The sequence below is a fragment of the Oryx dammah genome, unplaced genomic scaffold, assembly GCF_014754425.2.
Source record: "Oryx dammah isolate SB20612 unplaced genomic scaffold, SCBI_Odam_1.1 HiC_scaffold_15, whole genome shotgun sequence".
NCBI lineage: Eukaryota > Metazoa > Chordata > Mammalia > Artiodactyla > Bovidae > Oryx > Oryx dammah.
In genome coordinates, this window is record NW_024070199.1 from 36,405,682 (window position 1) to 36,420,596 (window position 14,915).

At 43.3% G+C, this 14,915-nt stretch overlaps 1 protein-coding gene across 1 annotated transcript; it reads right to left on the reverse strand.

The window, feature by feature from the left end:
• Window positions 1–260: 260 nt before the first annotated feature.
• On the reverse strand, window positions 261–9,521 carry LOC120874493 (pregnancy-associated glycoprotein 1). The gene is made up of 9 exons (XM_040255921.1): window positions 9,421–9,521; window positions 8,162–8,312; window positions 7,051–7,177; window positions 6,834–6,952; window positions 5,449–5,639; window positions 4,401–4,517; window positions 2,588–2,729; window positions 2,402–2,500; window positions 261–410 (listed from the first exon to the last, which is right to left on the reverse strand). The coding sequence occupies exons 1-9, from the start codon at window positions 9,519–9,521 to the stop codon at window positions 261–263; spliced, it is 1,197 nt and encodes a 398-aa protein (XP_040111855.1).
• Window positions 9,522–14,915: the final 5,394 nt, after the last annotated feature.

The window sequence follows — 14,915 nt, forward strand, 5'->3', positions numbered from 1 at the left end:
TCCCTCTTTCTTGAAGCCAGTTGGATTAGGGCTCCTCTCAATTTTGATTCAGACTTGGTTCTATATCCTTCACTCCCAGACAAAAACAGAGGCACCGATTTCTTTCAGCACCATTAAGAGTGAAACTCTTTATTCTTTACTGAGAATAGGGTGTGCAGACCACCAAATACAGTTCACCAGCATCCTGGGCAGGAGTACCCTAAGTGTGAGTGAGTGTGTGTTAGCAGTGGCCTTACTGATTCCTGAACCACTCCCAGCATTTACACTGCCCGTGCCAGGCCAATCCTGTCATTTCCTCGATCAAAGACTGAGAAATACTTCCTCAGGAAGATGTCACCCAGGATCCAGGTCTCTGCAGATGGACTCACTCTGTTCACTTGAAAGGGGGAATAGCACTGGTCTCTAGAATTCTGGGGGAGTCAGAGACACACACCAGTCAGCATGAGCCATTACGGCGATTCCCCCCAATATCCACACCCAGCACACTTTTTTATTTCCCTCTTTTCATAAGTATCAAGGGGTTTTCTCAGCAGCAGGGGATACGACAGTTTATCCAAAAGAAAGAGGGTCGAGTCATGAGGTTGCCATGAGGAAGGGTGTGGGGGAGGGGAGGACTGGGAGTTGGGGAAACAGAGGAATGAAAGACAACAAAGTCCTACTGTAGAGTGTAAGGAACTATATTCAATATTCAGTGATAAACCACATGAAAAAGAACGAAAAAAAAAGAAAAAAGAATTTTTATGTGTATAACTGAGTCTCATTGCTGTGCAGCAGAACTTAACAGAACACTGAATATTAGCAACATTTCAATATAATTTTTTAGAAAAGAACAAGTGTGTCCATAGTTCTCCTCACTCACTGTTTCCTTCCTTCTGACTCCTGCTCTTTTTTTTTAATGTTAGTTCAAACATTTTATTTCTTTTTTCTTTTCTTACTCCTTCTCCCCTCCTTTCATTTATTTATTTTTAAGTTTATTTATTTTAATTGGAGGATAATTATTTTACAATATTGTATTGGTTCTGCCACACATCAACATGAATCTGCCACGAGCGTACACGTGTTCTTCATCCTGACCCCCTTCCCACCTCCTTCCCCATACCATCCCTCTGGGTCATCCCAGTGCACCAGCCCCAAGCATCCTGTATCGAACCTGCACTGGTGATTCATTTCTTATATGATATTATACATGTTCTCTGCAGAGAATGCCAGTTCTCCTCCTGCATCCCCACAACCCGTACTTTATTAAAAAACTTTATTTTGTTTTGGAGTATAACTGATTAACAATACTCTGAGTTTCAGGTGAACAGTAAAGGGACTCAACCGTATTTATCCATGCATCCTGGTCCCAAAGATACCCCTCCCATCCAGGCTGTCATATAACTGAGGAGAGTCCCTGTGTTACACAGTAGCTTGTTGCTGGTTATCCGTCTTAAATAGAGCAGTGCCCACAACACGTTTCTGATGACTTAACTCAGGAACTCTGCAAAGCCTCCTTCAGCCCACACTCACCCTCTTTAGCCACTCCAGACTTGGTTGTGTAATATACTCTGGTTCCCATCCCCACTGGTCAGTCCATAGCCCTCATCTCCCCTAGTAAGTCCTCAGTGCCCCAGTGCAGACAGACCACCTTGAGATGCTATTTGCATGGAATCCAGGGCAGTTTTGCCTAGAACCAAGCAACCCTCCACATGGCTTCATGAGTTTACAGTTTTAGAATTCCTGAAATTCCCTATCTTCCTCAAAGCCTTCTTTGAGCCCATCAGTCTGCCCTGAACTCTCTCAGGGAGCTGACATGAAGCCTCCACCCTGTGCCAGGGCTGAGCAGTCACTGGACACCCTTTATTCACCTTAGTTTCCAACCTCCCCCCAGAGGGGTCGGGTACCCCAACTCACAAAGGAAGCACCTGGCCAGAGCAGGCGGAAGATGCAGCCGAGAACTAGGCTGACCATGTAATTTATCATCCAAACCAGGAAAACTTTGAGAAGGGAAGGGAGACTGTTAACATATGCTGAAACATCACACTAGGACTGTCCCCAGTCATTCTCCTTGTAACATGGCCTATTTCAGGGACTGCTAAAGCTGACTTTCATGTTCATGCACCTAAAGGTTCAGATTGAATTGCAGCTCCTTGAGGACTGAGGACCTTAGTGTTCCCCTCTCCCTGACTCCCACTATGCTGGCATGGTGTGGCGTCTCCACATTTATTTCAGGAAGATCAGTGTCCCAGACGGCCCTTTACTCCCAAGTGATTGATTTTCTGGCAGGCGCTAGCCCAGCCACAGGGCTCAACAGCATATGCAATGGTGTACATGGCCTCCAGAGGGCGCCTCCTCCCAGCAGCAGCCCAAGGGTTCCTGCAAGCTCCAGTTAGAGAACCAACCCGCAGTATTGTCCCCTCACCTTGACGAGGTAGGCTCGAGCTGGCACTGGGTAGTTGATGCCATTGATGGTGAAGATAATAGAGGGCAGGGCATAGACCGCAGAACATGAAACGAAGTACTGTTAGAGAGAGAGGGTGAGAGGTTGGCCCTGGAGATCCTTGTTGTGTGTGGAGACAGGGAGTGACCCTGGGGCATGACCCTTCACCTCGAAACACTGTGGTGTGGCACCGATGTGCTTCTGTATGTTATCGACCACTGTTCTTGGGCCAAGGATCAGTGATGTCGCGGTGCCCACAAGGGCCTTGCAGCCACCAGAACAAGCAATAACCTTTCTTCTCATGGAGATGCTGAGAGACAATGGAAGAAAGCGGGCATCAAGGTCACTCTGAGTCTCCCCAGAGTTGCCCCCTTCCCAACTGTCCCTAAACAGCCCTTCGTCTCTTTCCCTCTTTTCCTTTGCTCTCGACCCAACACCTTTCTTGACATCCTTGAATGCAGTACTTGAATACACCAGGATCTTTTGTACCTTGACACAAACTGGACTTCCTTCCTAGAAAACTCCAGTCCCTTTTGACTAGCAAATTTCTTCTCATCTTCCAGATTCCAGCTTAACTGTATGGTTTTCAGGAAGTCTTTCCACTGGTGTTTATCAGTCTCCTGTCTTGGTCACTTTCTGTAGACCCTTCCTCATGTTTGCTGCTGCTGCTGCTGCTAACTCACTTCAGTTGTGTCTGACTCTGTGCGACCTCATAGAGGGCAACCCACCAGGCTCTGCTGTCCCTGGGATTTTCCAGGCAGGAGTACTGGAGTGGGTTGCCATTGCCTTCTCTTCATCATGTCTAGCATGTACCAAAGTCACATTTCACTATGTGGGCAGGTCACTTCATGTACATCTGCCTTCTTAGACGTAAAGGCAAGTTTTATTCTCCTTGCCTCCCTAAAGTGCTTGGCATACAGTGGATGCCCAATGCTTGTCTGTTCAATGAGTGAATGAAGACTTAGAAAACAATCAGTAACCTCCAGAGAGCTGTATCTGGTGAGGAACAAATAACAGGTCTCACAGAGAGTGAAGATGGAGATTCTCAGGGGCAGCAGATTCTCATAGTAGGGGGAGAGAGGGGCTTCTCTGGGAGAGGGTGTCTGCCAGCACTGCTCCTACAACCAGCTCAGGCCCTGAGACCCTGGCCAGGAAATACATGACTAGCCTGCAGAAACTCCAAAGGACAGGTCAGCTTTTGTCTGAAGGTATCACACAGAATCATGTCAATTATGCCTTTTGTCCTCAGGTCACTCCTAGATCCCACCTTCCAGATTCTCTGTATAGCCCCTGCCCCACTCTGTGCTCAAGAACATGGGATGTCTTTTTTATTAGTTGCTTTCATGTCTTAAGACTGCAGCCAAACTCCCTCCACTGCTGCATAGCTGCTCCCAAAGAAGACTAATTTCCCCCATTTTCTCAGAACTTTCCCTGTTTTTAAACTGACATTTATCTGTACTGAGAACTTCCTATGTCCTAAGTAGCCATGGACAGTTGATCATCTTATTATAACTCTGTCCAGGCTGAAGAAATTCTCCCTGATCCTCTGTTCACCACACTGTAGAGTCTTCTAACCATGCTCCGCACCTCAGAGGGCGGTGGGTGCAGCCCTTTCCCAGCTGAACAGACCTCTTTAGACTCTTTCAGGACCCTGGTCAGAGCCTTGCTCAGAATGCCAGGGGATTATAAACCCATGGGTTGTTTGTGTATCTATGTGTTTGTGTGTTTGTTTATATGTGTTTGTATGTATCTCTGTGTGTGTTTGTGTGTCTCTGACTAGCTATGCATGTTTATATGTGTTCCTGTGTAGGTTTATATGTGTCTGCTTGTGTGTTTCCATGTGTCTGTGTGTCTGTCTGTGTTGTTGTGGGTGGTGTATACGTCTCTGTGACTATGTGTCTGAGAATGCATTTGTGTGTTTCTGCCTGCATTCATGTACAGTAGTGGGAGCACCACTTGGGCTCAAGAGGGAGAGGCTTACCGGTCCAAGTGTACACTCCACTCGCCCGGGTGGATCAATGGCACCCACTTGAGCTCTCCCTTGTAGTAGCGGTGGTCCACCCCACCAAACATCACCACACTACCCTCCTGCTTGTATCTGTAGAGAGAAGAGAGGTGGGGGGGATCCTTGGAGGACAGTAATATTAGCACTGTCTGAGAGCTGTGCTTGTCCACCCATCAAGGCCCTAATAAAGTCCCCATGTACAGATGCAGAAATAGCATCTAGGAGAGATTGAGATTCAGAATGAGGTCTGTTACTGGCTAATGAGTGGCACAGAGGAGGTTAGAAGCTGAATCACTTGGCTGGGCTCCACCCACTAAGTCTTCTGAAGACTCCCTGGACCTCCAGCGACCGGAGTGCTCAGACATCCTCAGAGGACAGGGTGCTGAAGTGTTTTGGCTTTCCCCTTGTCCACCTTGTCATTTTTCAGGAAAATCAAGTCTGGAAGTTCTAAGCATTTGGGTTCAGGTCGCCCAGAGTTGGCTCCACTGGCCTGTGACATCTACTGTCTAAAGGGCCCCACACTCAGAAGGGACCCCACCTCTGCTTTCACTGTCTTGAAATGCTTAATATTTCTTGAAAAAGGGGTCCCACACTTTTGCGTCCCACACTTTTGTTTTTCATTGCCTCCTACAAATTGGGTAGCTGGACCTGGGCTCCAAGTGAAGTGCTAATGAGGAAAGAAAGATATCCACCAGCCTTCTCCTTTCTTCCTTATCAAATTCATAAGCAAATCCTAATGCCTTTTCCTTCAACTTGTTTCCTGTTGCTTTCCATTAGCCTTCTTTCTCACTCACTCCCCTATACCAAGTTACTGGTCTTGAGCCCAGGATCATGGCTGTCTTCCAATAAAATTTTATTTATTTATAAATGCCAGGGGTGAGGCCAGGTAGGGCCTTGGGGCCATATTTATGGTGGGTTAGATTATCTCTCAGGATACCTCTTTATCAAGTGTTCTATAATTTTATTGCAACTAAAAGCATATTACACCTAATTTGGAGAAAGAGATTGTCCATCTCAGACTTACTTGCTCAAGTAGAAGGCAAAAACAGGCTCAGAAAAGGCACCTTCATTCTTCAGCTTGTCAAAGATAGGGATGGCTCCAGAGAAGGATGTGTTGGGATAGTTCAAGCCCAAGATGCCATCAATAGGCATATCAAACCAGGTTTCCAAAGAGGTTAGGCCAAATAGCTGGTCAGTACTTACAAGGTCCCCAATCTGTGGGAGAGAAGAGTGTTCCCACTTACAGATACATGAAGTGGAGCTAAGACTGGGCTGGGGTGCCTTGCCATTATCTCCTCAGAGAAGAATTGAAGCTGGGCTCTGTCTTCGGTGGCCCACAGAAGGTTAGAGCAAGGTGGAAGGAGAATTTGGGTTCCATTTGAGAGAGGCTGTGAATTTTAAAACATCTGACCCTCTGAAAAACACCATGTCAGTGAGTCAAATTGGCCTGATGGCTTCTGTACAGGTGGGGCAACCAAGAGTCAGGCCAGGTCCCATTGGTGCCACCTTATGGACAAAACAAGAGCAAGATAGCCTTTTCTTTGGCATCACTGTGACCTAATGACAGGAATGGACTGCATTCTCTGTAAGCTACTGTGGCTTCTGCATCTGTCCAGGAAAACAGAAGCCGAAAACACAATCTTGCTTGCAGGGTTCTATGAAATTATTGCCTAGGGGATTCACTTTTGGGGATATGTGTATATTTGTATGAGTGTGTATGAGAATGAAAGAGAGAGATGGGAACTATTCAAATACTTTGGGGGAGGCAGGGCATATGTTTATTAGACTCTCAAGGGTCCTCTAGAGTGAGAACTCATTTATCAGGCCCCTTGACTTCTCAGGCTTCCAGTTTCCCACTCTGGATACCTGAAGTCCTTGACTGCACCCAGGGCCCCCAGATCAGTTTTATCCTGTCCCCAAACACCCCACAGCAACTTCAGTCCTGAAAAGCCAGCCTATCTCCACCTTTTATCAATGTGTGACCTCAGCAAGGCCCTCACTGGCTGCACCTCAGTTTCCTCATATGTCTCATGAGCTAATCAGAGTAACTGCTGTGTGGGATTGTTGCAAGATTAAGCCAGTTATCACCAGAAAGTGCCTGAAACAGTCTGTGAATATAAAAATGAGTGCTTTTATCCCTTCTTCTTGCTCACAGTAAAATGAACCTTTAACTGCTCATGGGCAGAGGAGCTGCAAGTTCACACCTCAAGCCACTCTCTGGGTTAGCTAATCTGTTTGCTCATGTGTCATCACGGGCACTGCCTCCCCAGAGTCATGATCCTGTGAATAAGATGGCCAATATCTATGGGAGTTAGGCTAGGAAGGGTCCTGCCAGATGGTTCTGCATCTGTTTTGCAAGCATTGGTCACTCCATAGCCAGTCCTGACTCAGCATTTGTTACAATGTTACCCGAACTGTGTCATGAGCAACAACTCCTCTCATCGTTCCAGCACTGACGTAGATTCTGAAGGTGTCATTGGTAAACCGGAAGGTGGAAGACTGGTGATGTTTGAACTTATCTTGTTTACCTGCAGAAACAAGAGATGAGTGTCATCAGATGCCAAGGTTGTAAACAGGGTGGCAAGGCCAGTGAAGGATAGTCTGGGTACAGGGTGTCTCTACTCACTACAGGGTCTCTTGGTTGGGTTGAGGCAATTGATGGAGGGCACCAACAAGTCAGATGAGCCTGTGTCAAAAACAACCTGTAATTCCTGAGGGGGTGTTCCAATGGTGATTTTACCCACGTAGAGCAACTACAGGGAGAAGGAGTGAGTGGGTTAGTGCAGAACTGGCTACCCTCTATTCCCACACTGATGTCTCCCTCTGGGTGTCTCATATCTCTGGAGATCACTTTCTAACCACCGTGCAGCTGACAGACTTTCATTACAAAGGTATCTGCATTTGATATATTTTTCCTGTACTACATCGTATGCAGGATAGTCACTCTATGACCAGGCATTGAAGTGGTACCTCCTGCATGGGAAGCCCAGAGGCATAATCACTGCACCTCCAGGACTGCTGGGCACCCAGGGTAGTCCTGGTGCCTTCATTTGAGAAGCTCTGTCCTCTCTTCAAACCCAGCCTTAGCACCCCCTTCTCCAGGAGGTCCTATTTGATCAACCCCAGCCACTCCCTCTAAACTCAGACCACATCCAATCAACACCGCATAGGTGACCCTTTCATTTGACATGTATTTACTCTTTGCCCATCTCTCAGGCTGGCATGGACATTCTTAAAGACATTTTGAAGACAAAATTAGCCCTTTTCCAATCTAAAAACAGTAACCACAGTGATTCTTATGGCCATACACAGAATACAGGTTCAGTAACTTTTTGCTGTTGTCGTTCTTGCATCTGTGAAAACTGAATTCCTCTACCTGGGGATTCACAATTGCTTTGCAGTTGATTCTACCTTTTGATCAGTGACGGTTCACTCTTCATCTGTAACTGAGTGGCTCACTAAGTTCAGAAGGAACAATCTCCCTTAAACTAATGACACATCTTTGACACAGAAATAGATATTTACGTGCCACCTGGTAATTGCTGGGCTCAGTCACAAAGACCAACAGTTGAGGATGAGGGTGCCTTATCCTCTGGTTGGGCTCCCGGTTTTCCAGGGTTTCTGCCTCCTGCAGGAACTCCAACCTCAACATCCCACCTGACACCTCCAGAGGAGCCTCAGTACTGGGAAAGAGCACCAGGGGGCGCTGAGGAGCACCATCCTCCCCAAATACTCACATCCATGATGTTTCTCAGGGGGTGAATAGTTAGATTTGAGGCACGAAAAGAAATCTGAGACAGTCTGTAAGCATGTTCCTTCAGGAAACTGTTCAGCATCTTTTTTCCACTGAGGGTGTTTCTCATGGTCTTCACTCTCCTTAGAGGTATTCTTTCACCGAGCATTTGACAAAGAAAACAAAGAAGATGCTATAGTTAGCTGTCAGTGTTAAGGTATAACTGTCATTGTAATGGCTCTGTGTATTTTCTAATATTTTTTATGAGGGACATTATTATCAGAATTCTATGCATATACCATGGCAAAGACATAGATTTGAATAAAGGTTCTGTTCTGCAATCTTGGGTAAGCCATATGACCATGTGGTGTCTCAGTGTCCCCTTCGGTAAAATGATGGAATGTAACAATACAACCCCTCCAAATAGAATATCTTGGGGATAAGTGAAGTGATGGATATAAGGTACCTGATAAATAGGAAGTCTCAACAATGACAGCCATTAGCATTGCTGTTGCCATCCCACTCTAACCTTCTCACAGAAACTCAAGGAAGGAGTTAGAAGGGGTACTCTTATCCTCTTTTATAAGGGAGCAATTTGAAATGCAAGAGGTTTCTGAGTTGGAAGTGGTCACACTGGTTGTCAGATATAAAACACTGTTTATAAAACAGTGTATCTTTCTCCACATTGAAAGAGAAGAGAGAGTTGAAAGACGAATCCAAAATATAGGGAACAAGTAAGGCAAACTCAGAGGCTGAAAAAGGAAGGAAGAGTCAAATGAAAAATAAAACAAAATAACACAGAGAGACATACTCCCAGTGTGTCCCCAGACATATTCCCACACTCCCAGTGACTTCCAAAGAGATGGAGAGATAAATGACAGTGATACAGAGATGCAGACATAGGCATATACACACTAAAGTAGACAGGGAAAAAAGAGGACATGTTGAATAAAATGCAGAGAAGTGCTATTCCACAGGACCACATTGACATCTGCATAGACTGTGCACTGAAGAGTTGCAAGGAGTTGCATTTTGAATAGGTCATGACATGACTGGACCCCAAGTTGTGCAACCCAAATCTGTACCAAGACCTTGGGATCCACAGTTCCTATAGCAAGTTACATATCAATAAGTAACAGTGGAACTTTAAGACTCTTAGGGAAACATTCCATTCATTTATAAACCTGATGGGTGGAAGAATAAGCAGATGAAAATGAAAGTCCGAGAAAGGAATATGATGTGACTTACAGTCCCCATACTTACTTCACTATGCATTCTGAGAAGGCCATCAGCCCAAGGAGCACAAGCCACTTCATGCTTCTTTCCTGGCTCCAAGTACTCAGGGAAGTTTGGATTCTTAGCATGTAGTGGTGACCAGGAGCCTCTAGTTATATATGCACTGACCTACCCTAGTTTTCCCCTTTAGGCCACTAAAAAGATCTGAAAAAAATCACAAAGCTCTTGATAAAATCTTTGCCTTCATCAGTGTCCTTGGCGAGTGGACTTTGAAGCTTCTCAGAATACAGAGAATTGAACTGTAATCTCTTCCTTGAATCTTGGCTGGAAAATCAAACTGATCTGCATGGACATCTAAGAAGACAGAGATCCTTGCCAACTTGGAGAAAAAACTGCTAAGACCATCATGAAAATGGGTACTAGGGGCCATGCTAGACATTCATGGTTTCATGTCATCTTCCTAGCCACTTCATGCGATGTCCATTGCTGTCTGCGTTAGAGAGGAGATTGCTAGGAGGATAAGTTGTCAAATGTCAAAGTGAAGACTTCAGGGACAGCCCAGGGACATACAACTGGCTTTAGGTAGTGGGTCTAATGGCAGACATCAGGGGCACCTATGATGCCAGTCTGCATCAAAGATTTAGGGCAGAGCAGTACGTCAATTACATGGTTTCAGTATTGGAAGAAATGTCATATGCATCCACAAGATATTTTATATCATCCAACAAAGGTACAAGGAAGAACTGTGTGCTAGGTTCTGGGTTAAAGGCTTCAAAGTCAAAGTTGATCAAGACAAAAGTAGTCTTTATCTTAAGAGGGCTAGCAGTCTAGTTCTCACAAACTAATGTCCCCAGGAATCAGGAGATGATACTAGGATTAGGTGGCTATGTTGGACCCTGGGCAGCACAGACCTTACCACTGGGAGAAGCCTTTCCTCCACCTCACCAATTCTGTAAAGCACGCCAGTTGGCCATGTTTTCAAGAGAATCAGAAGTTTGGATATTTATGCACAATGTACTGTTTTTAATGTTAGCAACTAATTTTTTTTTCCAGAAAAAACAGTGGGAATGAAATCTCCACAGCAATGTGCTGGAATCAGCCTTCAGTCTCTGCAGGCTTTTGTTTCTGGCCTAGAGTTGGGAGTGCAGTGGGGACAGAGAGGAATTTAATTCATATTAGTTGATTTGAAAAGAGACTGAATGCATACCAAACATGCTGACTCATTGGAAAAGACCCTGATAAAGGGAAGATTGAAGGCAGGAGGAGAAGCAGAAAACAGAGGATGAGATGGTTGGATGGCATCACCAAGTCAATGTACATGAGCTTGAGGAAGAACTGGGAGTTGGTGATGGATAGGGAAGCCTGGCATGATGCAGTCGATGGCATTGCAAAGAGACAGACACAACTGAAGGATTGAATTGAACTGGAAAAATTGAGAACAAAGACTAAGAAATCTAATTGTATCAGGTTGCTGACTAGCTACCTATAACAACACATTATTTAAGTGGCTTTAAAATTCAGACTTATGACTCTACATTCAGAGTGGAATATCTTCTAAGGAAAAACAAAAATCCTGCCCATCAAAAAGAAAACCAAAGAAAATCAAAACAAAAAACGGAAAGAAATCTGAAAATATATTCAACAACTTCAGTTCAGTTCAGTTGCTCAGTCGTGTCCAACTCTTTGTGAGCCCATGCATGGCAGCATGCAAGGCCTCCCTGTCCATCACCAACTCCTGGAGTCCACAGATACTCATGTCCATTGAGTTGGTGATGCCATTAAACCATCTCATCCTCTGTCATCCCCTTCTTCTCCTGCCCTCAGTCTTTCCCAACATTAAGGTCCTTTCATTTTTATAAAAATATAAATTTGTTTATTTTAATTGGAGGCTAATTACTTTACAATATTGTATTGGTTTTGCCATACATCAACATGAATCCACCATGGGTGTATATGTGTTCCCCCTCCTGAATCCCCCTTCAACCTCCCTCCTTGTACCATCCCTCTGGGTCATCCCAGTGCACCAGTCCCAAGTATCCTGTATCATGCATCCACCCTCAACTGGCAATTCATTTCATATATGATATTATACATGTTTCAATGCCATTCTCCAAAGTCATCCCACCCTTGCCCTCTCCCACAGTCCAAAAGACTGTTCTATAGATCTGTGTCTCTTTTGCTGTCTCGGGTGACTGCAGCCATGAAATTAAAAGATGATTGCTGCTTGGAAGAAAAGTTATGACCAACCTAGATAGCATATTCAAAAGCAGAGACTTTACTTTGCCAACTAAGGTCTGTCTAGTCAAGGCTATGCTTTTTCCAGTAGTCATGTATGGATATGAGAGCTGGACTGTGAAGAAGACTGAGTGTCAAAAAATTGATGCTTTTGAACTGTGGTGTTGGAGAAGACTCTTGAGAGTCCCTTGGACTGCAAGGAGATCCAACCAGTCCATTCTGAAGGAGATCAGCCCTGGGATTCCTTTGGAAGGAATGATGCTAAAGCTGAGCTCCAGTACTTTGGCCACCTCATGCGAAGAGTTGAGTCATTGGAAAAGACTCTGATGCTGGGAGGGATTGGGGGCAGGAGGAGAAGGGGACGACAGAGGATGAGATGGCTGGATGGCATCACTGGCTTGATGGACGTGAGTCTTGACTGAACTCCGGGAGTTGGTGATGGACAGGGAGGGCTGGTGTGCTGTGATTCATGGAGCCGCAAAGAATTGGACACGACTGAGTGACTGAACTGAAATGAACTGATATAGGGTTATCATTACTATCTTTCTAAATTCCATATATATGCATTAGTATACTGTATTGGTGTTTTTCTTTCTGGCTTACTTCACTCTGTATAATAGGCTCCAGTTTCATCCACCTCATTAGGACTGATTCAAATGTATTCTTTTTAATGGCTGAGTAATACCTCATTTTGTATAGATACCATTGCTTTCTTATCCATTCGTCTGTTGATCGACATCTAGGTTGCTTCCATGTCTTGGCTATTATAAACTGTGCTGCGATGAACATTAGGGTATATGTGTCTATTCCAATTCTGGTTTCCTCAGTGTGTATGCCCAGTAGTGGGATTGCTAGGTCATAAGGCAGTTCTATTCCCAATTTTTTAAGGAATCTCCACACTATTCTCCATAATGGCTGTATTAGTTTGCATTCCCACCAACAGTGTAAGAGGGTTCCCTTTTCTCCACGCCTTCTCCAGCATTTATTGCTGGTAGACTTTTGGATAGCAGCCATTCTGACTGGCATGAAATGATACCTGATTGTGGTTTTGATTTGCATTTCTCTGACAATGAGTGATGTTGCACATCTTTTCATGTGTTTGTTAGCCATCTGTATGTCTTCTTAGGGGAAATGTCTGTTTAGTTCTCTGTACCATTTTTTGATTGGGCCGTTTATTTTTCTGGAGTTGAGTTGCAGGAGTTGCTTGTATATTTTTGAGATAGGTTCTTTGTCAGTTTCTTCATTTGCTATTATTTTCTCCCATTCTGAAGGCTGTCTTTTCTCCTTGCTTATAGTTTCCTTTCTTGTATAGAAGCTTTGAGTTTTGATTAGTTCCCATTTTTTAATTCTTCCTCTTATTTCCAGTATTCTGGGAGGTGGATCATAGAGGATCCTGCTGTGATTTATGTCAGAGAGTGTTTTGCCTATGTTCTCCTCTAGGAGTTTTATAGTTTCTGGTCTTACATTTAGATAATTAGTTCATTTTGAGTTTATTTTTGTGTATGGTGTTAGAAAGTGTTCTAGTTTCATTCTTTTACAAATGATTGACCAGTTTCCCCAGCACCACTTGTTAAGGAGATTCTCTTTCCTTCACTGTATATTCTTGCTTCCTTTGTCAAAGGTAAGGTGTCCATAAATGGGTGGATTTATCTCTAGGCTTTCTATTTTGTTCCGTTGATCTATACTTCTGTCTTTGTGCCAGTACCATACTGTCTTGATGACTGTGGCTTTGTAGTAGAGCCTGAAGTCAGGCAAGTTGATTCCTCCAGTTCCATTCTTCTTTCTCAAGATTGCTTTGGCTATTTGAGGTTTTTTGTATTTCCATGCAAATTGTGAAATTATTTATTCTAGCTCTGTGAAAAATACTGTTGGTAGCTTGATAGGGATTGCATTGAATCTACAGATTGCTTTGGGTAGTATAATCATTTTCACTCTATTGATTTTTCTGATCTATGATCGTGGTATATTTCTCTATCTATTTGTGTCCTCTTTGATTTCTTTTACCAGGGTTTTATAGTTTTCTATATATAGGTCTTTAGTTTCTTTAGATAGATATATTCCTAAGTATTTTATTCTTTTCTTTGCAATGGTGAATGGAATTGTTTCCTTAATTTCTCTTTCTATTTTCTCGTTATTAGTGTATAGGAATGCAAGGGATTTTTGTGTGTTGATTTTATATCCTGTAACTTTACTATATTCATTGATTAGCTCTAGTAATTTTCTGGTAGAGTCTTTAGGGTTTTCTATATAGAGGATCATGTCATCTGCAAACAGTGAGAATTTTACTTCTTTTGGAATTTGGATTCCTTTTATATCTTTTTCTGCTCTGTTTGCTGTGTCCCAAACCTCCAAAACTATGTTGAATAGTAGTGGTGAAAGTGGGCACCCTTGTCTTGTTCCTGATTTAGGGGAAATGTTTTCAATTTTTTACCATTGAGGATAATGTTTGCTGTAGGTTTGTCATATATAGTTTTTATTATGTTGAGGTATTTCCTTCTATTCCTCTTTTCTGGATAATTTTTATCATAAATGGATGTTGAATTTTGTCAAAGGGTTTCTCTGCATCTATTGAGATAATCATATGGCTTTTATTTTTCAATTTGTTAATGTGGTGTATTACATTTATTAATTTGTGGATATTGAAGAATCCTTGCATCCCTGGGATAAAGCCCACTTGGTTATGTGTATGATCTTTTTAGTATGTTGTTGCATTCTGATTGCTAGGATTTTGTTAAGGATTTTTGCATGTATGTTCATCAGTGACACTGGCCTGTAGTTTTCTTTTTTTTGGTAGCATCTTTGTCAGGTTTTGGTATTAGGGTGATGGTGGCCTCATAGAAAGAGTTTGGAAGTTTCCCTTCCCCTGCGATTTTCTGGAAGAGTTTGAGTAGAATAGGTGTTAGCTCTTCACTAAATTTTTGATAAAATTCAGCTATGAATCGTTTGGACCTGGGTTTTGTTTGCTAGAAGATTTCTGATTACAGTTTCAATTTTCATGCTTGTGATAAGTCTGTTAATATTTTCTATTTCTTCCTGATTCAGTTTTGGAAAGTTGTACTTTTCTAAGAATTTGTCCCTTTCTTCCACGTTGTCCATTTTATTGGCATATAATTGCTGATAGTAGTCTCTTATGATCCTTTGTATTTCTGTATTTTCTGTTGTGATCTCTCCATTTTCATTTCTAATTTTATTGATTTGATTTTTCTCCCTTTGTTTCTTGATGAGTCTGGCTAATGGTTTGACAATTTTATTTATCCTCTCAAAGAACCAGTTTTGGGCTTTGTTGA